At 47.4% G+C, this 18,381-nt stretch overlaps 3 protein-coding genes and 2 long non-coding RNA genes across 6 annotated transcripts; 2 read left to right on the forward strand and 3 right to left on the reverse strand.

Moving 5' to 3' along the window:
• Positions 1-18: 18 nt before the first annotated feature.
• LOC127607650 (uncharacterized) lies at positions 19-16,213 on the forward strand. Its single transcript, XR_007964109.1, has 2 exons — positions 19-100; positions 16,157-16,213. It is a non-coding gene; the product is annotated as an uncharacterized LOC127607650 (long non-coding RNA).
• fam83c (family with sequence similarity 83 member C) lies at positions 3,468-12,388 on the reverse strand. Its single transcript, XM_052076086.1, has 5 exons — positions 11,407-12,388; positions 9,810-9,977; positions 9,565-9,689; positions 6,369-6,596; positions 3,468-5,755 (listed from the first exon to the last, which is right to left on the reverse strand). Exons 1-5 carry the CDS (start codon positions 11,977-11,979, stop codon positions 4,876-4,878), a joined length of 1,974 nt encoding a protein of 657 aa, XP_051932046.1. The 5' UTR covers positions 11,980-12,388; the 3' UTR covers positions 3,468-4,875.
• LOC127607649 (uncharacterized) lies at positions 12,501-13,682 on the reverse strand. The gene is made up of 2 exons (XR_007964108.1): positions 13,508-13,682; positions 12,501-13,427 (listed from the first exon to the last, which is right to left on the reverse strand). It is a non-coding gene; the product is annotated as an uncharacterized LOC127607649 (long non-coding RNA).
• On the forward strand, positions 13,904-15,859 carry eif6 (eukaryotic translation initiation factor 6). Of its 2 annotated transcripts, none has more exons than XM_052076130.1 (7): positions 13,904-14,046; positions 14,209-14,330; positions 14,422-14,507; positions 14,595-14,770; positions 14,845-15,021; positions 15,090-15,274; positions 15,421-15,859. In XM_052076130.1, the coding sequence occupies exons 2-7, from the start codon at positions 14,224-14,226 to the stop codon at positions 15,428-15,430; spliced, it is 741 nt and encodes a 246-aa protein (XP_051932090.1). In that variant the 5' UTR covers positions 13,904-14,046; positions 14,209-14,223; the 3' UTR covers positions 15,431-15,859. The 2 variants fall into 2 exon arrangements, with proteins under 2 accessions (XP_051932090.1, XP_051932091.1); XM_052076131.1 differs by having other exon boundaries at positions 13,911-14,042.
• Positions 15,857-18,255, reverse strand: map1lc3a (microtubule-associated protein 1 light chain 3 alpha). The gene is made up of 4 exons (XM_052076149.1): positions 18,030-18,255; positions 17,595-17,650; positions 17,410-17,516; positions 15,857-16,670 (listed from the first exon to the last, which is right to left on the reverse strand). The coding sequence occupies exons 1-4, from the start codon at positions 18,067-18,069 to the stop codon at positions 16,496-16,498; spliced, it is 378 nt and encodes a 125-aa protein (XP_051932109.1). The 5' UTR covers positions 18,070-18,255; the 3' UTR covers positions 15,857-16,495.
• Between the last annotated feature and the right edge of the window lie 126 nt (positions 18,256-18,381).

Consider the following 18,381-nt stretch of genomic DNA (forward strand, 5'->3'; position numbering starts at 1 on the left):
CCGTTGGATGCGGGGCCCGTGCCGGTTGTTGCTCACCAGTTTTCCTTCAGGAGATTTTGATGTGGCATATGTCAGTCAAAAGCTGAAAAGGGTCACTCACGTACAGCAAGCTCATCTTTCATGAACGACAACACAACGTGTCAAATCAAGGTCAAAACATTCATTCATTCATTCATCTTCCGAGCCGCTTGATCCTCACTAGGGTCGCGGGGGTGCTGGAGCCTATCCCAGCTGTCTTCGGGCAGTAGGCGGGGAACACCCTGAATCGGTTGCCAGCCAATCGCAGGGCACATAGAAACGAACAACCATTCACACTCACATTCACACCTAGGGACAATTTAGAGTGTTGAATCAGCCTGCCACGCATGTTTTTGGAATGTGGGAGGAAACCGGAGCACCCGGAGAAAACCCACGCAGAACCGGGGAGAACATGCAAACTCCACACAGGGAAGCCGGAGCTGGAATCGAACCCGGTACCTCTGCACTGTGAAGCAGACGTGCTAACCACTGGACTACCGGGCTGCTCAAAACATTCATGCGGATCGGATATTTACCTTGCGCAAATCTCGATTGCCGGAAGAATTGTCATGATAACAACGTGCTGTTGTTTTTTTTCATCACAGGGATGGCCTTCAAATTGTTCCCCCTTTCTTATCCAAAAAAAAAAAAAGCAAATGTCATTTTTTTTCTTCTGCCATTTCAAGTTAGAGTTGTAACTCTAAGTGAGATTAGTTGATGGCAAACATTCTTTCAAACGCTTTGCAGAGATAAAAGAAACGGACATTTTGGTGAAAATGTGTGGATGGGGGTCAGGGGGTGGTTGGTAAGACACCGATGTGCATCGAGGGCTTGGAAAATTGTACTAATTTGGCCAGCAAATGGCCGACTTGTCGGCGTTGTTCATGTCGTTAGTGAAAAGCAAAAACAGCCCTTGAAAAGAAACTGAAAATAAGGCATGACGTGAATAAAGTAAGGACTTGACGCAAGCTAGCCCCACCTAGCTCGTGTGACACGACGGGCCTCGCTGTGGCAACAGGAAGCAGCCGGAAGCAGGCTGCTGACCTTTAGCATCCGCGGCCGTGGCAGGAAATAAATGTCTTTCCTGAGGTTTTCATTCCGTGTCTGTGGCAAAACGGACAGTGCTTCGGTGGGCGCGCTCTTGTTGCCGTGGCGACGTCACGTCACAAAACTCAAGAAGGAAGCTTAGTCACTGACTTCGACAAAGGACAAGTGGAGTTTTTTTTTTTACTGTTGCGGCATCCAGCCAACTTGGGTATTGAATCGGCGCCGCCGGTTTGGGAGAGTAGAATGCGGAGTCTGGGCCGCCAGCCCAGTTTAGAAATCTCTTAGAAGACACAGGAAGTCTATTTTTTTTCTCACCACCCCTACTCTCAATCACGCAGCTCAAGTCGACATCCATTACGAGACAAATATTTCCATCCATGGGTTGTGAGGACAGATTCTTTTCAAAGTGTGTGTCCTGGCGTCCATGTTACAACATCTCACGTGGCCGCAGGGCATCTTGAACACGCACTGTCCATTCATTCATTCATTCATTCATCTTCCGAGCCGCTTGATCCTCACTAGGGTCGCGGGGGTGCTGGAGCCCATCCCAGCTGTCTCCGGGCAGTAGGCGGGGGACACCCTGAATCGGTTGCCAGCCAATCGCAAGGCACACAGAGACGAACAACCATTCGCACTCACACCTAGGGACAATTTAGAGTGTTCAATCAGCCTGCCACGCATGTTTTTGGAATGTGGGAGGAAACCGCAGCACCCGGAGAAAACCCACGCAGGCCCGGGGAGAACATGCAAACTCCACACAGGGAGGCCGGAGCTGGAATCGAACCCGGCACCTCTGCACTGTGAAGCCGACGTGCTAATCACTGGACTACCGGGCCGCACTGTCGATTTGCATCCCAAAAAAGGGACAGCATCCATGGGAGGGGGTGGGGTGGGTGGGAGCCTACAACATGGCCGATAAATGGTCGCTAGGCCATGGCTGTCCAAACTCACCAACTAAGCCGGTGAATCGTTGGGGTGGTGACACAGCCGACAAGAGCAGCTCAAATAGACTTGAGCCGAATGCCGGCCGGGGCTGCGAACTGGTGGGTGGCGTGCGAAGAAATGTTTCGATGCGACTGCTTCATTCTTAACACAGCCCCCATCCCACTTTGACAATCGGTCGTCATTGTTGGTCGTTTGCCTCATGTCAAACTTGCCCTTTTGCATGCGTTCTACAAATGTGTGACGACAATGATTCTTTTGCAAACCGTCCTAATTAATTCTTGTTTCTTTTTTTTTTTCAGATTGCATGTAAATGTCTTTGAATCCCTTCATGGTTGTTCTTTGTTCTGAACAAAAGGGGTTATCACACTCTGGCTTTCTCTGATTCTTTTTACTAAACACCCTCACAATGCTCCCAAAAAAAAATTTCAGTCCACTGAAATTCATGCGACACAACGGGCAGCTTTCATCCGAGTTGATTCTCCTTCGTCACTCTCCTTCCCATCATCGTGCAACGCAGCCACACAAAAAAAAATGCTTTCATCTCATCCTCTCTTCCAAGCTGCGGTGATGCACGTGCGCTTCCTGGCAGCCATTTTGGGTGCTGCCTTTTTTAACAAAGCAGTCAACAAACAGTCCGACTTGGCCGAAATTCTTATCCAGGGCATCGTTGCGAGCCGCCTTGAGGAGTCAAGCGGAGTAGCGCGGCCCTGAAGGCGCAGAGTTCCCTCGCTGACGTCTTTTCTTGGTTTGTGGCCGTGTTTTGACAGGAAGCGGGATGTGGACTTCCTGTGTGAGGGAAGCAGCTATTGTGCGGGAGCGAAAGAGACATATTGTGCGGGAGCTCCCCAGGGTCACATTGCACTCAAACAGGAAAGGAGCCGCCTGCAGCTGATGGCCTCCAGCAAGGTTGATGGACAATTTGGACTCCAACAGGAGTCAACTGAACTCCCGTGTTGTAAAATAAGCCCAAAAACGTGTTTTTTGTCGGTCACTTATGAAACCGTGTTGGGTTGTTTTAGAATGAAGCAAAAAAGAAAAATATGGTGAATATAAAAAGTCTACACACCCCTATTCTCGGCAAGAATAAGATTGAGACCAAGATGAGTAGTTTCCAAACCTTTTCCTGTAATAACGCCGAATACAAAGTTAATACAAACTGCAATCATGTGGTTGCATAAGTGTGCACACCCTTTTTCTATACACTGTAAAGGGAGGGGGAAAAAAAGTCAAGTCAAGAAGAAAAAGCTACGTCGACTCTTCGCATGAAGCTATTGTGACTCCTTTGCCGGTTAAAGTCGCAAACATCACTTTGCACACCAAAAGATGTTAATGCATGAAAATGTGAAGAAATATTCAAACATTCAAAAACAAGCTCAAAGGAACGACCGAAACGCAAAATGGGAAATGTTCTGAGAAGCTTCTAAATGTCTTGCAAATAACCAAATACAAAATGTTGATTTTTTTTTTCTTCTTTTTTTTTTTTTTAATTGCTACAAAGGGAACAACCGAAAAAGATTTGACGTTACGGATTCTCAGAAAAGGAAACATTGACGCATTTCTTGATCAAATAAAACAAGTTGCTATGACAATCCCACTTTGCTAAGTCAATAACGCGAAGTTGTTTGTTTGGGAGTTCTATGATGTCCATCACTCCAAGAACAAAAGGCAAACAAAACTTTGGTCCTCTTCTGCAGAATATGTTTGCATAGAATATTTGCAAATATGTACACGCCTCCTTATGACCTCCGCCAAGGGCAAAGTGTCGGGCACCACCTACGAGACTCCACCGTGCTCTGTTTGAGTATCGCAAACAAATTACATACAAATGTACAGTCAAGCCATACGCGCACACGACAAATTGAGGCGAGTCGATCTGATGGACTCGTTTCCTAGATTCCTCGCAGTCGTTGGGGCTCACTAATTTAGTTTTTGGCCTGAGTGTGGGGTTTTTTTTTTTTTTCGGTATTGCTTAGCAACCTGGTGAACTAAATTTACAAGCGTTCAGTTACGAGCACAGTATTCTGAAGAAATTGCATTTTTTTTGGATTGGATTTCAATGGGGGTGAGGGTGGGGGGGAACTCAAACACACGCTCCAGCAAAGTAGCCTGTAGATGAAGCGCGCGCACGTCATTAGCAAAGATCGGACAAACCGCTACGCAAGTTAGCGTCACAACCAGAGTGTGACATATTTTCAAAATGGATCTCACGAGCCTCACGATCAGGAAATTCGGGCCACCGTATGACTTGACGCGAGTTGCGCATGGTGCCTGTGTGTCAGAAGTCTGGATGGAAGAATGGTTGCACCTTAAAAGCGCGCAAGATACAAATTGACTTTGGCGCTCCTAAAAGACGAGGCATATCGCTGCCGTCAACCTTCCAAAACCATCCACCCGCAACACACAAAATGATGAACCGCGTGGCAATTTTGTGCCACTTTTGGCCATTGTGATCCGGTTGCGCCCGGATGGTTCGCCCGCTTCCAATTGTGTCCATGAGCAATCGAGCTTGTGCCCGTTTTTGTACACCCAAACTTTTTTTTGCAAATCAAGCCCTTGGAGTTCACCAGAAGGTCACTTGAGCTCCAAGTAAATATAAACGTGCTTGGTCTTCATCAAGTCATGCGATCATCACGATCAAAGTCCTGCTTTTCTGCTCCTTTCTGGTTGGTTGGGTCTCATCTGCTGGTTTGGGCCCCGTTTGGTGTGCTGGTCCTCCCGGGTAATCGACACCATTGGAGAACCTAGAGAATTATTTGCAAATGAATGAAATGGAATTTTTTGGGGGGGTTTTCCTCCTAGGTTTCCAGACGAGTTCGGAGCATTTGGGTGTCTTGAGGTCACTCGGCGTTGATCACCCCCAGGATGTCACTGGGAGCTCTTGAGCTCAAAGCGACTGTAAACCTGCTTGTTCTTCATCTTGTTGTACTGGTTGACCAGATCCAGCTTGCTGTGGCCCAGAGTCATGCGCTTCTGGTCCTGCCTGGTTATTTGGTCATGTTTGGTCATTGGGTCCGGTTTGGTCATTTGGTCCGGCTTGGTCATTTTGTCCTGTAGTGCGCTTTGTTCCGTTCTGGTGCTTTTGTCTTGTATTAGGTTCTGGTCTTGCCTCGCAACCTGGAGCAAGGGGGGCGGGGGCGGAGGCGCCTGCTGGCTCTCGGGCTCGCCGAGCGAGAGGTCGGGCCCCCCCCACGCCACGGTGCCGATAGGAGATGCCGACCTGGCCAAGTGGTCTTTGCTCGACAGCGGCAGGAATAAGTCTGACAGTTTGTGAAAGAGCTGATTGGATGAGCTTGTGTGCTTGCTGCCCAGTTTGCTTTCCGGTAGCAGCAGCGGGGGCGTGTGGCTCCGGTGGAGGCGAGGCGGCGGCGGCGTGGGATGGAACAGGTTGAGTTTGTGCTCGTACAGTCCCAGACCCTGGAGCTTGGATGGCGCGCCTATCCGGTGAGCCCACATGATCTCGGCCGCGTTGCTCTTGGTCCGCTCCAGTCCGTAGGCTAGAGTCCGGCGCTCCAAGAGCGGACTGTGATTGGCCGCCCCGTTGGAGGAAGTGTGAGGCGACACCAGGTTTTGAAGCCGCCGCTCGTTGCTGCGCCGCTCTAGACAGAGGTGAGAGGGCAGCGGGTCAACTTTATCGTGACCTTGGGTCACCTTGTAAACGGGGTTGGAGATCAGGCCGGGCGCCGCCTTCACGCTGCACTGGCTGCAGTCCGATTGGCTGCTGGAGTTGTCGGAACCGGGCCGCTGCCTGTCGGTTAGGACCAGAACGGGCCGTTACCATGACGACAAAGAAACGCACAGCAGCCACTGACATTAAAAAAAAACGCATCGAAGGAGCCAGCTTGGATCCCGGCTGACTTTGGGCGAGAAGCAGGGTACACACCGTGTCGGAGACTTCCGTTCTATTTACAACCACGTTTCCATGGTGATACTGGCCGGTTTCAGGAGGAGATCCGTCTCTCAACTGCATACCGTTGGGCCAAGGCTTACATTGAAAAGCGGATTTGCTTCGGAGCTCTGCCTACGATTTCTTCCAGTAAGTGACGATCACGAGAGATTCAGTTGAATTCTCCCATAGAGGTAAAGAATAACACTTTTAAAATTCATCATTAATATTACCAACACTATAAAATGGCGGCCACAAGGTTTGGCATTGCCGCAGAAGGCTCACATTTGCTTTGTAGTTTGAGGCGGGCGTGCTACAAGTGCTACAAGTACAACAACCATCTTGTAAAGTGTTGCGAGATTGCCCTCTTGAAAACAACGTCTTTCGATAAAAGTTGTCAGTAGTGCCCGGTGATTCTTGGCACCATCTGTCGCCTTTAATGCGCCACAAGAGACGTCGCGTCGGTGTGCGTTACCTGTCTGAAAGCAGATCGGCCTTGATGAGCGGCGGGAAGCTGCTCATCATCATGGGCATTTGGTAGAGCGGGAAGTACGGAACACCCTCGTCGTCCTCGCTGTAGAAGCACTCGATGATCTGAGAGTCGGCGTACAAGCAGCGGAATTCGCGGTCGAAACTCTCCGTGATGCGACCCGAGAAATGCATCACCATGTTGCTGTGGACCTGGGCTGACAGCCATGTGAAGCTGCGTTGCACACACACACACACACACACACACACACACACACAAACACACACAAATAACTTTAAATCAGCAAGTCCAACATGAGCACTTAGGAATAACAAAATGTCACTCCATCATGTCACTGTCACTCCAGCGGTTAGCATGAGCAGGCACTAGCGTGAGCTGCGGCTAGCATTGCGTTAGCCCTCAGTGGCGAGCCTTCAGCACTTTTGTTAAGTTATTCTTTGAATTCATTCCGGAAACTTTTGAAATATGAAGCCACATCAGCATATTTTAACACCAAAGAGATTTGTATGTTACGTAGCTCAACATATTTGCGAAGGTTGCAACGATACACCGTGCTTCTATTCAATATAATATTTGTGACTTGTGAAAAAGCGGCAGAAAGCTTTTCGCAAAGCTGCCGACATCAAGAAATTCACATCCGGAGCAATTTCTCTGAATGTTTAAGATTACTGCACGACGAGTTACTGCAGTATACTGTGCAATAGGAGAGAAAGAAGCGCACAACACAACTGTTGCGCTAACATCATAAGTGTTCATAAAATATGGCTTCAATTCAATAATATCGGCAATTGCCGATATTAGATTCTAATGGTATGATCATGAAATAGACATATTTGCACTCCCATGCGTTATATGATGTGATATGATATTTTTCTAAGCTGTGTTCAGTGATCCCCCCCCCCCACACTTTTCTTGTTCCCTTTTTGTGATAGACAACAAGAAAGAAATATTATCCCAATGTTGACACCCGATCTATAGCTGCATCCTGCACACATATGGTTTCGCATGTTTAACCTGATTAGAAAGAGCGCAGTCAGATGCATTCGCCTGGCGCCAGCGTTCAGCGTTGATCCAAATCTCGGGCAACCGGAATGACGACTTGTCACTTTTCACATTGAGCTTGAAATTCTTGTGACTTGTTTCGTTGGTCACCAGCCAAAGCAAACGAAACAGCATCCGCCTCGAGGTGATGTAATACACAAACCTGGACTGCGCTTAATGTTCTGATCTTATTCCACCATTGGAGCTCCGCAAAGACTTTTCAGGGAGGGAGCGTGTAGCGCCACAACTCATTTGGGGGAAATTCATTACCTTGCGACGGTTAATTGCACCGTATTATGTACAAGGATGAAAAGAATTATTCATACGGTTCACTTGCACAACACAATCATAAGTCTACTGTATCGAAATAATGGTTCCTCAATCCGAGCTTCTACATTTTTATTGTGTCGTATTCATTGCAACAACTTTGTAATGGTGCACGCAGTTTCAGCCTGAAGCAAAGTATTTGAAATTTTCAGTGTGTCAACATCCAAAATATTGCTTTCTAGGGAGGAATTAACCGTCAGTCATTCTGTTTACAACTGTAGGGGGGGGAAAAAAAGTCCGAATTCGAACAACAAGCCATTTTGCTCACTAAAAAAATAAATAAATAAAATTTCTTATATCCGCGGTTCCTAATCCTCATGGGAGTAATGACGGTTACCTCATCTTATACAACAATATTTATGACGTGAATATACTTTGAACCTGTCCTCTCGGTTGACGTACTAATTTGTTTCCTGCGTCGCATTATCTTTTTTCTCTGCAGACACTAAAGTTGCCTCGCATTTCGCTGTTCAAAATTGGTGTGTAAGTGTATAGCATCAGCCACGCATAGCCGTTAGCATGGATTCTTTATCCTTCTCCCCGTCCCTCGATCCCTGATAAACAATACTAGCCAGAAACTACGGAAACCATGATTAATTCCTTGTGACTTGTGTTGCGTTGACACCTAGCCATGTGAGCTAGCAAGCTGTAGCTCACCCAGTCGCTGTTCAAAATCGGTTACTCTCCCCGACAACACAGTTCCAGCCATCCCCAAGTGTACAGCATCAGCCACGCGCATAGCCGTTAGCATGGATTCTTTATCCTTCTCCCCGTCCTAGATCCCTGATAAACAATACTAGCCAGAAACTACGGAAACCATGATTAATTCCTTGTGACTTGTGTTGCGTTGACACCGGACACAAAGTGAACTTGCGGCTAGCCATGTGAGCTAGCAAGCTGTAGCTCACAGAGAGCTGGGGCGGCGCTAAATAGCATGCGCCAAGGATTCCCCCACATCTTGTCAAGCTACGTTCCACACTTTCAGTTGATTGCTTGGTTGTTGGTTGGTTTGAGTTAGTATCGTCTCAACACAACACACCAATTCGGTACAGACTAGAATTTGTGAAGAATGGAAAATTGGCCGTATTTGGACAGATGGGCTTTCCGCCCGACAGCGTCGATATATATATATATCTATATATATATGCATCAAGCACAAATGTCAATGATACGAAGGCGTGTTGAGGACGTGAAAGTCACTGGCAGACACACCCAGTTGACAAGCTTGAAATTCCATACGCAGGTCGACAGGTAGGTGGAGCCTCGCCCTTCATTCCAGCCAGCGTGCGCGCTGTCACACCTCGCAAACTAACCAACTCCATTTACCATCCTCCACTAAACAGGAAGTGGGCGACTCACCGGGCGGTTGCCATGGCAGAAAAATTGAGCTTGCACCAACTCGTGATGCTCACGCAATAACGTTTCTTGCTTATGGGCCCATGTGTGTGTGTGTGTGTGTGTGTGTGTGTGCAGGTCCCAGGGGGGATATCATTTTAACAATTAATTTAAACGGATTTGTCAGGACGATCTAGATTGATTTTTTTTTACTAGCTTCCGTAATTTCCACTGACATGCATTGCTTACTGTAACCAACATGGCTGACAATAGAGAAGAGCTCCAGTAGTTCTCAGAAATATTGTTTGATTAACAAATATCGTCACTATATATTGTTTTGATTAAAGGGACTTTTTTTTCTAAGCAGAAGCACCCCTTTTCACACGCTCAAAAAAGAAACTACGGTGTGTTTTTTTCAATTTGTGAGATGTGATGCAAGAAAACAACATTTTAAAGCTTGCGTGTGTCCATAAGTGACCTGTAGGATCCGGCAATGACCTCCTCACAGTCGATGATCATAAACTTTTCCAGGACTTGGCCAGTGAACTTCCTCCCGCTCTTTGTGCAGTATGTGTCACCGCACACGCTGCGTATGCGCATGTTCTGCCAAGGGGAAGAGGAACAGGGAGTCAGAATGATGATGAAGAAGAGGAAGCACGAGTCTGCCGGGGTGCGCGTCGCGTTTCCACACGCGCACCGGGAGGCGACGTCAAGCCCCCTTACGCTCATGTTGGCGCTGTGCACGTCCAAAGAGGAGCACATGTCGGTGAAGAGGTGAAGGTTCTTGTGGTCCAGCAAAATGTAGACGGGAACTTTGCGCTTGCTGGACGCTTCCATCAGGTCGCACAGCAAATCCACATCGCTGAACTCATCCATGACGACTGCGATCACCTGCAACGCATGCACACACACGAAATTACTGAAGTGTGTGTATGTATGTATGTATGTATATATCCATTTAAATATATATACACATACTGTACATATATATCGGAACACATACACAGACGTCATAGAGCAAGAGTCGCTGGAATATAATAGTCCTGATCTGTGAAAATCAAGTCAGAGTATATTTATAAAGTACTGTACAAGCATGACTTACTTCTTCTATTTTTTTCTTTGCAAATGTGCATCTCCATTGCATGCAGTGCAACACACTGCCTCAAATAGGCCAAAAAGGTAACCAGTATTTCGTTTTACTTATTTTTTTTTGTTCACTTGTTTCACTTCCATTTGTTTTCTACAAGTCCTTTCGAGTTATGTTTGAGTTTTGATAGCTGAACAAATACTGAGTCCTTCAATGAAACGCTTTATTGCAGACAATATAAAACTACACCCAGACAGCAAGATAACCAACGAAGCATCATACAAGACACAGCGGCACTTTTTCCTGATGTGGGACAGGTGTTGTGTAGCGTTTCAACTGATGTTTGAGGACAATGATTGATGAAATTATTTCATCATTTGAGACATTCGGCTGACAGATCAATTTCTGCTAACCGTTTCTTTGAACGGCTTTTCACTTGCAAACATTTCACTTGCACTGCTCCAGCGAGGTCTATTGCCCAATAACTTAATGTCATCGTTACAGGTTACATTATTTGCTGCTGGCTACCTTAGACTCGGATTTGACCACAGGCGTGCTTGTACGGAGGGAAGTGCAGTCTGCTCTGAACAAAGGCAGATTGAGCTCATTTGAGCGTGCATTCAAATTGCGTGCACACAAGACAAGGGGGTTCCTATAAACGTCTTTGTCATCAGTCATTTGGCGCAGCAGACCAAAATACTTCAGCGGCACAAAGTCCAGGAAATGTCAGTGAGGAACCATGTTTATTTATTGTGATGGCAATAGCAATAAAATGTATCTGTATTTTTTTTCCATAATGGTCCAACCCTAAGGCACATTTATCTGGTTATCACTCATGACCTTTGCAACCTTGAGTCAATGAATGTGAATATGCAGCACTAAAGAAAACCCATGTGGTGGAAACGCATCTTCTGCCAGGCTCAAAGCAAGAACTACCCGATGCAATTATCGTTTGCAGGTGCAGCTGCCGCTGTTGTGAAAGAGCTAAATAAATCAGCATGTATTGTATTCTCAGCTTTTTGGGGGCGAACCTGTCATCCGTTACTGGCGGTATATTTTTCCAATACTGCTTTTTTTTCAGGGGAGAAAAAAAGTTTTTAGACGACAGTTCTAAACAGCAGGGGTCCCTATACTGTACTTCTCTCTTCAGAGTCCTCCTTTCTCGATTATCATGAGTGCATCTCTTTTTCTTTCTTTCTTTTTGACGCTCTGTGCGTGTGCGCGGGCACGTACCTTCTTGGCCTTGTTGATGAGGGAACGTATTCTGTCTTTGACGTTGACGGTCTTGTCCCGCTGGAAGTAGATCTGCGTCTCCGACGGCCCGTACCTCATTGGGGCGTCCGGCCACCCGAGCTCGAGGATCGGCGGCTCGTCGTCGGTCATCGTCGGGAAATAAGTCCCGGAGGTGAGCTCCGACACGACGTCATCGACGCTGTCGCTTTCACCTGCATCGGGATGGTCCTCCGCCGCCGACGACGGGCCGGTTCCCCTCTCGCTCCCGGTCCCAGTTCCAGTCCCGCTCCCGGCCGCCGCGCCGTCGCTCCCCGGGTCCCGGTGGAGTGTGATGTACTGGATCTCGGCTTGGGACAAGAAGCTGAGCTCCCGCTCCTCGGTAAGGACACGACGGTACTCGGGTTCGCCGTGCTCGAGCAGCGCGTCGGTGGCCAGGCGAGCGGCCTCACTGTGGCTGAGTTCCAGCGATGATACCTGCCGCCACGGACTCTTGAGCTCCTCGAGGCGGGCCGCCAACTTGCCAAGCGGCTTTCGACCTCCGGGGGCCGGACGGAGACTCTCCGACGAACTCATGGCTGGCCGCCGGGCAAACTTTCATCCGACTTTTCCCCAAGTTGGAACCGAGAAAAGGCGACGACGTCGACGAGGAAGAAGAGCGTAAGAAAATAAGTAAAGTGACGCGACTCCTCAATCGCTTGCTGTGTGGCTCGGCAGGTTCCGGATCACCTGTTGATACCTTGGCTGTCACTCAGACTCCCAAGCACCGCCCCTTCCACTACGTCACTTCCGCTGGCGGCAAAGCTTCTCCGAGCGACTTAAAATCTACGCCATACAGAGCGCCCGGAAGTTGGGGCTGAGTTCCAAACAAATCGTTTGATCGTATCACGTCCACACTGATTCAGTACGCTGACGCGTAATGAAATACCGCAGTAATCCCATCCTTTCATTGCCTCTCTGCACTTTTGTGTAATTATGTTCTAATTGTTCATTGGGTTATAACAGCTAGTTGCCTAAACAATACCAAATAAACAGTATTTTTTAATTAAACGGTAACTACCGGAAGAAATGGTTTTGGAATACACTTCAATGCAAAATAAAATGTTATGCATTTATTCAGTGGCATAATCAATATCATAAACAACTCTAAAAATATAAAACGTGACAGCCTTATTAGGTAGTTCAACTGGATTAGGGTTTCAAGGCAGGTTTAGGGTTCTGAATAAGATTTAATGTGAAAAGCCTTTCTCTTGCCTCCTTTCATACATACATTTCAAAAGTGTCGAGTGCCCTACCCATGTTGTGCGTATACTGTACACTATTCCAAGTCCACCATTAGAATGTGCTCTGTCCCTGTTTGCTCTTGATTTGCTTATGATAATAAAGAGTATGAAGATGATGATGTCAGTGGCTGCTCCTCCTCTTTGGTCAACACTGAGTCAACTTTCACAAGGATGCTGACGAAACACAAGCACACCGTGACCACACACAAACAAGCATGTACCACATGTGCAACATGCAGGAGAGCACAAGGGAGGGCTGCATGGGCAAACAACAGATAGGAGGTGGGTCAGGGGGGGGGGCTTTCCCACCTTGAATCTGGCCCACCTTGCATTAACACCAGCACTTGCATTCATTCAGCCTCTTTTCCTTGGTTACATCTATTTGAAAATTTGTACCTCCAACAAAAATGAAATGAAATTACAAGGCACAACACAATGACTACGAATCGAGCTTGAACATCAAATCATAAGTCCATGGGTAGGGAAGTCCATGCTTCTCCAAATGCGTTCACGCGTGCTGTAGCATTGCTACAACTGGACTACACGCACATGGATAATCGTTTGCCTGTGACATCAACATGACCGCCACAGTGAGCCACTTGCAGCACTTGTTCGCGTTGGTGGCGCTTTCCATGATTGACTCCTACACACCATATCGTCGTCAATACCAGTTGGTGCATGAGATCAGGAAGCTCATGTCGTCCACTTTCCTGTTTCCCATCTTGCACTGCGGCAGCTCTCCTGAAAGCACAACACCACTTTACTGGCTTGACTCAACACACACACGCACACACACACACACACGGTTGCGAGTGTCTGACCTTGCTATTGAGGCATGCCAGAGGGGGGCGTGTCTTGTTCTCGTTGGTCTGGCTGACTTTGTTGTCCTCCCATTCTGCTTCACTCTTGAACATAAGATCATCGTCGTCAATACTTCACAGAGATTTGTTGCGCAACGTCACAAGCTTGGCGACCAACCGGAGGGTCAAAGATGCGTTACGTGCCTGTGTTGACCTGTTCAGTTCCAACTGCTCAAGGGGGCGGCTTAATGAGCGCCAAGCTTCTGTTGTTTGACTCATTGACAAGACTACAATCCTTTATTAAAACGTTGTCTTCCAATTACACATACGCATCCTCATATTAACTCCACCAATACAGTTCATTTCAGCTTTCTATTAATACAGGAAGAAAATAAACAATTTGTTGAATATTTCCGGTTCAGAGCGCGTTACGTCATGACGTACAAGCGTGGGTGTATGACCTAATCCCGTAGAAGTCTAGCAGGAGTGAACACGTGAGCCCGTGAAAAACACGCGTACTCGTAAGAAAAAGAATTGAGAGGCCAACTTTTTTCCGGCAGGTGCTTTACTGGTTCCCCTTCCACAACAATTGACGTAGCCGCCCGATTAACTTAATAAGTGGCGTCCCTACGTTCAACTAAGCCACTCGTGTGCTAGCTTGCGTGCTAACGCCGAGCTTTGGCTTTGTCGCTGCTCTTTTCCGCCTTGTGTGTGTCCGTCAGGCTATTTGCGTCGCGATGGCTGTGCGCGCCGCCTTCGAGAAGAACAACGAGATCGGTTGCTTCGCCAAACTCACCAACACATATTGTCTAGTGGCCATCGGCGGCGCAGAAAACTTCTACAGGTTAGTACCTGAATTACGTCGCCGTGTCTCTGTGGGCTGGCCGCCCGACCGACCGTTTAACGTCACTGATGGGCCTCCTATCCTTCCTCAGTGTGTTCGAAGGCGAGTTGTCCGAAAGCATCCCGGTGGTTCACGCGTCCATTGCCGGTTGTCGTATCATCGGACGCATGTGTGTGGGTGAGTCCCTGACGGCAAATTCCGTCGCTGTCGCCATTTCCGTCACTTTTAGAGTAGCAAGGTGACGGCGTGAGTCGGTGTCTGCAGGAAACCGTCACGGCCTGTTGGTCCCAAACAACACCACGGACCAGGAACTGCAGCACATCCGCAACTGCCTTCCCTCATCTGTCAGCATCCAGAGGGTAGAAGAGCGTCTTTCCGCACTCGGGAACGTCATCGCGTGCAATGACTACGTGGCGCTCGTCCATCCGGACCTGGACAGGGTCAGACGAACCGACTGCTCCCGTGCACACCCGCGCCCTTGACTGCACGGGCTTACAGGCTTTATCGTCCCCAGGAGACAGAGGAGGTCCTGTGCGACACGCTGAAGGTGGAGGTGTTCCGCCACACGGTGGCTGATCAGGTTCTGGTGGGCTCCTACTGCGCCTTCAGCAACCGGGGTGGCCTAGTGCACCCAAAGACGTCCATCGAGGACCAGGATGAGCTGTCATCTCTCCTGCAGGTCCCCTTGGTGGTGAGTACTCGCCCCACCCACTCACGTGGGATTAGCCACCTCTTGACGCGGGCATGCGTGTATCACAGACGGGCACGGTGAATCGGGGCAGCGACGTGATCGCGGCGGGAATGGTAGTCAATGACTGGTCGGCCTTCTGCGGACTGGACACCACCAGCACTGAGATGTCTGTCATTGAGAGCGTCTTTGGGCTTAGTGATGACGCACGGCCGTCCGCCATCACCACTGCCATGAGGGACTCTCTCATCGACAGGTTGGACACACTGCATAAACCAGACTCGTGTATTCTTCATCCCTCAAACATAGGCCTACACACTTATAAAGACACACATGTATTTTAAGCTAAAGTGGCACACATTGTTGATGTGAAGCAATGTGTCTTTGTATGTGTGTATTCAGCATGGCGTAAGAAGGGCAGCAGTCGCACACCACGTCAACATTTTGGACTTTGGAGGATTTTTTTGGGGCGTGGCCTCCAGTGAGGCTCAAGATGGCTGCTTCATTTGCCCACAAGGGGATGGCACTGCAGGAAGTGACACATTTGCCTATCTGGCCACGTTCGTTTCCGGCTGGCCGCGGAACATTTGATGGGCGTGTCAAGATCAGTCAAGCAATGTGGTCACCTGTCCAAAAGGCTGTGTGATGTCATCACGGACTTCACTCAACTTTGGAGAAACACATTTGGTTTGACCTCACTTCAAATCATGGCACCAATATGCTGAGATGTTATCGCACCCCATCAGGTTTTTTTTTTTATACGGTTATTTTCACCAAATGCAGACCTCCCCCTGAGGCTTCTTGAGTCTTTTTAATGGCAATAAAAACAAGAACAAGCTGATCCTTTCCTCAACTTTTTAATTAGCTTCAAGCTAAGGCGTTATTTACAACACTTAAATACAACATGACACAATTGAAACACACGAGCCGCCTTTTACCTTTTGGTTTACAGATTTTTCAACAATTGTAAGAGTAAAATGTACATTAAAAAAACAGTGGACATGCGAGGTTTGTAGTGCTCCTGACAAAATATACTTGTTTGGACCTGTTAGCTTGTCAACTTATAGGTTGACAAGACAAACTAAACTCACATTTGACCAGCTTGTCTGCATGCAAAAGAAAAAAAAGGGTCACTCAGGTGTGGGCCAGTGTGTCAGATAAATATTGTATGTGCATGTAAGCATGAGAGCTAACTGATTTCTAACAACTGCAAAAATTGTATTTCCTAAAAATGAAGCCTTCTTGTTCATGTCCTCGTCCGCCAACCAGCAGAACATCCAACAAACGCGTTGCCGTTTACAAGACGACACACAGTGCTCCACTTAATGTTTAGCAGGAAATTGGGAGCACATCAAGATTATTTGCAGACCTGTTGTTTGCGTTCTGGGAAACCCAATATACACTAGTGCTATCGAAGCGCAGGCAAACTTTTGTGTGAACGTGCCAGCTGCTTCCTGCGGTCCTTCAAATTAAAAGCTTAAAAGTGGTGAGTGCGGCCGAAGGTCTCCTGCGAGGCATACACCATGTAAAGAAAGCCATCCTCGTCGCGCTCCTGTTCATAGATCTCAGAGATGGGTGTCGCCACGGAAACCAAGCTGTGCTGGTTGACCAGCAGGAAGAAGGCCTGCGTGGGGTTCAACTGCAGACGACGCCTGTGTGGGAGTGGGTGGCTCAAGTTAGCGCTTCTCAACAGGAACGCTCACCCAATTAGCCTCAGCATATGTTCCAGACCACCACAAATGTGTCAAGAAAAAAAACCTGAACAACTCAATGTCAAAGTAACCGACACTTATTTTCTGTCTTCAGACATTGCTTAATTTTGAACTGTGCAAATCTACCAATTCCAGCCTCTAAATCTCCAGCTTTATAAATCCTCCCTGAAAGCATTTCAATGTTACCTGTATTTCAAAATAATTCATTTGCAAACGTCTGATTTGCATTTGGAAAACAATCAACATTTTTGCCGATTTTCTGACGGATGTTAATCAGCAACTGGATCATGAGGGCAAAAATAAGACGGTTGAATCTGTTAGGAATATGAAACTTATTGGCAACCACAGTACAAATAACATGTCATTGCTATGTTGCTGAACCCGAAGCAGCGTCATGAGTACACTAAAGCAAACTGGTTGTCTCTCCTTGGCATCAATAAGTAGCCAACAAGTCACTCTGATTTACAAATAGGTTGCAAAATACATCACTCCCTTTCCTGTAATATTGCTGTTTATTTGGGAGGGGAAAGGGAAGGTTATTCAATTAATCAATAAATGATTGTAAAACACAGCTGGAAACGAGTGCTTCCGCATTACAGCTTGTGAAGCAAATGGTGCAGTTTGTGCCCTCATCACTGACGTATATAACAAGAAAAGAACTTGACAGACGTGTGCATACCTGATAATCTTGACCAGCTCGCTCATGTTGACGTGGTCTGGGACCAGAAACTTGGTCTTATCAAGAACAGGAAGTTGTTTCTCGCCCTTGTAACGTTCCATGATCACCTAACAGATATACAGAGTTGGAAAATATACACGGGTCGCATGTGTAATCATTGTGTCATTGTAAATGCCTGTACGTACAGGGATCTTGTTGGGATGTTGTTTGCGGATCTGTTGGACTTCTTTGCATCGCTCAGCTGGTGACCACATTTTCGACACAACACCATTAGTACAACAATCGGGAGAATTCATTTTGTTGCACTTTTCAGTAGTTTGACATCAGAGCCCTTTCATTTCTAGGTTAGGGAGGTTTACAAGTACAAGTACAAACAAGTAAACCTAGGGAGGTTTACTTGTTTGTTTTCTTTAAACCCCCCCTCGTCCCTTCAAATCACCACCCAAAAGCTGCCACGGGCTAGGTTAGACGAGACTAACCGCCCCACTTATGAGGCTATAAATGTATGCCAAAAGGCTTTCGACTGAAATCCAAACACTACAAATCTGAGTACTGTTGTGGCAAATAGGCCGACGGGCTGACCAGCTCGTCGGCTGGCTTGTTTTGCTTTTTCCACTCACCGAAAGTCCTCCTTTGCTTAAAGGTTCTGTCAGACGGCATCGTACAAGAAGACGTTTGCGGCAGTTTGGGAACACTTTGTAGTCACCTTGCTCGAGCACCGAGGGAAAAAAGAAGCAAGCAAGCTTTCGTTGACCGCAAACTACATAAACACTGATACGCAAATGACGTCAGCGTTTCCATGTAAATGACACCGACGCCATTTTGTTGCGACACCAACGTGGGCGGGGCTTCGGAATCGTATTTTTGGCTTTCGTGTCACCACAACAAATCGTTTTTTTTTCATGCGTAGGATAACAATATACAGTATTAACAACAATACGATCATGGCATTAGAAAATGTGATAAAATAGG

This window comes from Hippocampus zosterae, chromosome 9 (assembly GCF_025434085.1).
Source record: "Hippocampus zosterae strain Florida chromosome 9, ASM2543408v3, whole genome shotgun sequence".
Taxonomy (NCBI): Eukaryota; Metazoa; Chordata; class Actinopteri; order Syngnathiformes; family Syngnathidae; genus Hippocampus; species Hippocampus zosterae.

Bases quoted from the DNA above. Each gene is read 5' to 3' on its own strand.
- fam83c (XM_052076086.1), bottom strand. From the start codon at position 11,979: ATGAGTTCGTCGGAGAGTCTCCGTCCGGCCCCCGGAGGTCGAAAGCCG. The intron at 9,978-11,406 runs GTACGTGCCCGC...CATGCGTTGCAG, and splicing joins TCATCAACAAGGCCAAGAAG to GTGATCGCAGTCGTCATGGA. The intron at 9,690-9,809 runs GTAAGGGGGCTT...TCCCCTTGGCAG, and splicing joins TGCACAGCGCCAACATGAGC to AACATGCGCATACGCAGCGT.
- eif6 (XM_052076130.1), top strand. From the start codon at position 14,224: ATGGCTGTGCGCGCCGCCTTCGAGAAGAACAACGAGATCGGTTGCTTC. The intron at 14,508-14,594 runs GTGAGTCCCTGA...CGGTGTCTGCAG, and splicing joins CATCGGACGCATGTGTGTGG to GAAACCGTCACGGCCTGTTG. The intron at 14,771-14,844 runs GTCAGACGAACC...TATCGTCCCCAG, and splicing joins TCCATCCGGACCTGGACAGG to GAGACAGAGGAGGTCCTGTG.
- map1lc3a (XM_052076149.1), bottom strand. From the start codon at position 18,069: ATGCCGTCTGACAGAACCTTTAAGCAAAGGAGGACTTTCG. The intron at 17,651-18,029 runs GTGAGTGGAAAA...TGTGGTCACCAG, and splicing joins TAAGCAAAGGAGGACTTTCG to CTGAGCGATGCAAAGAAGTC. The intron at 17,517-17,594 runs GTACGTACAGGC...TATATCTGTTAG, and splicing joins AACATCCCAACAAGATCCCT to GTGATCATGGAACGTTACAA.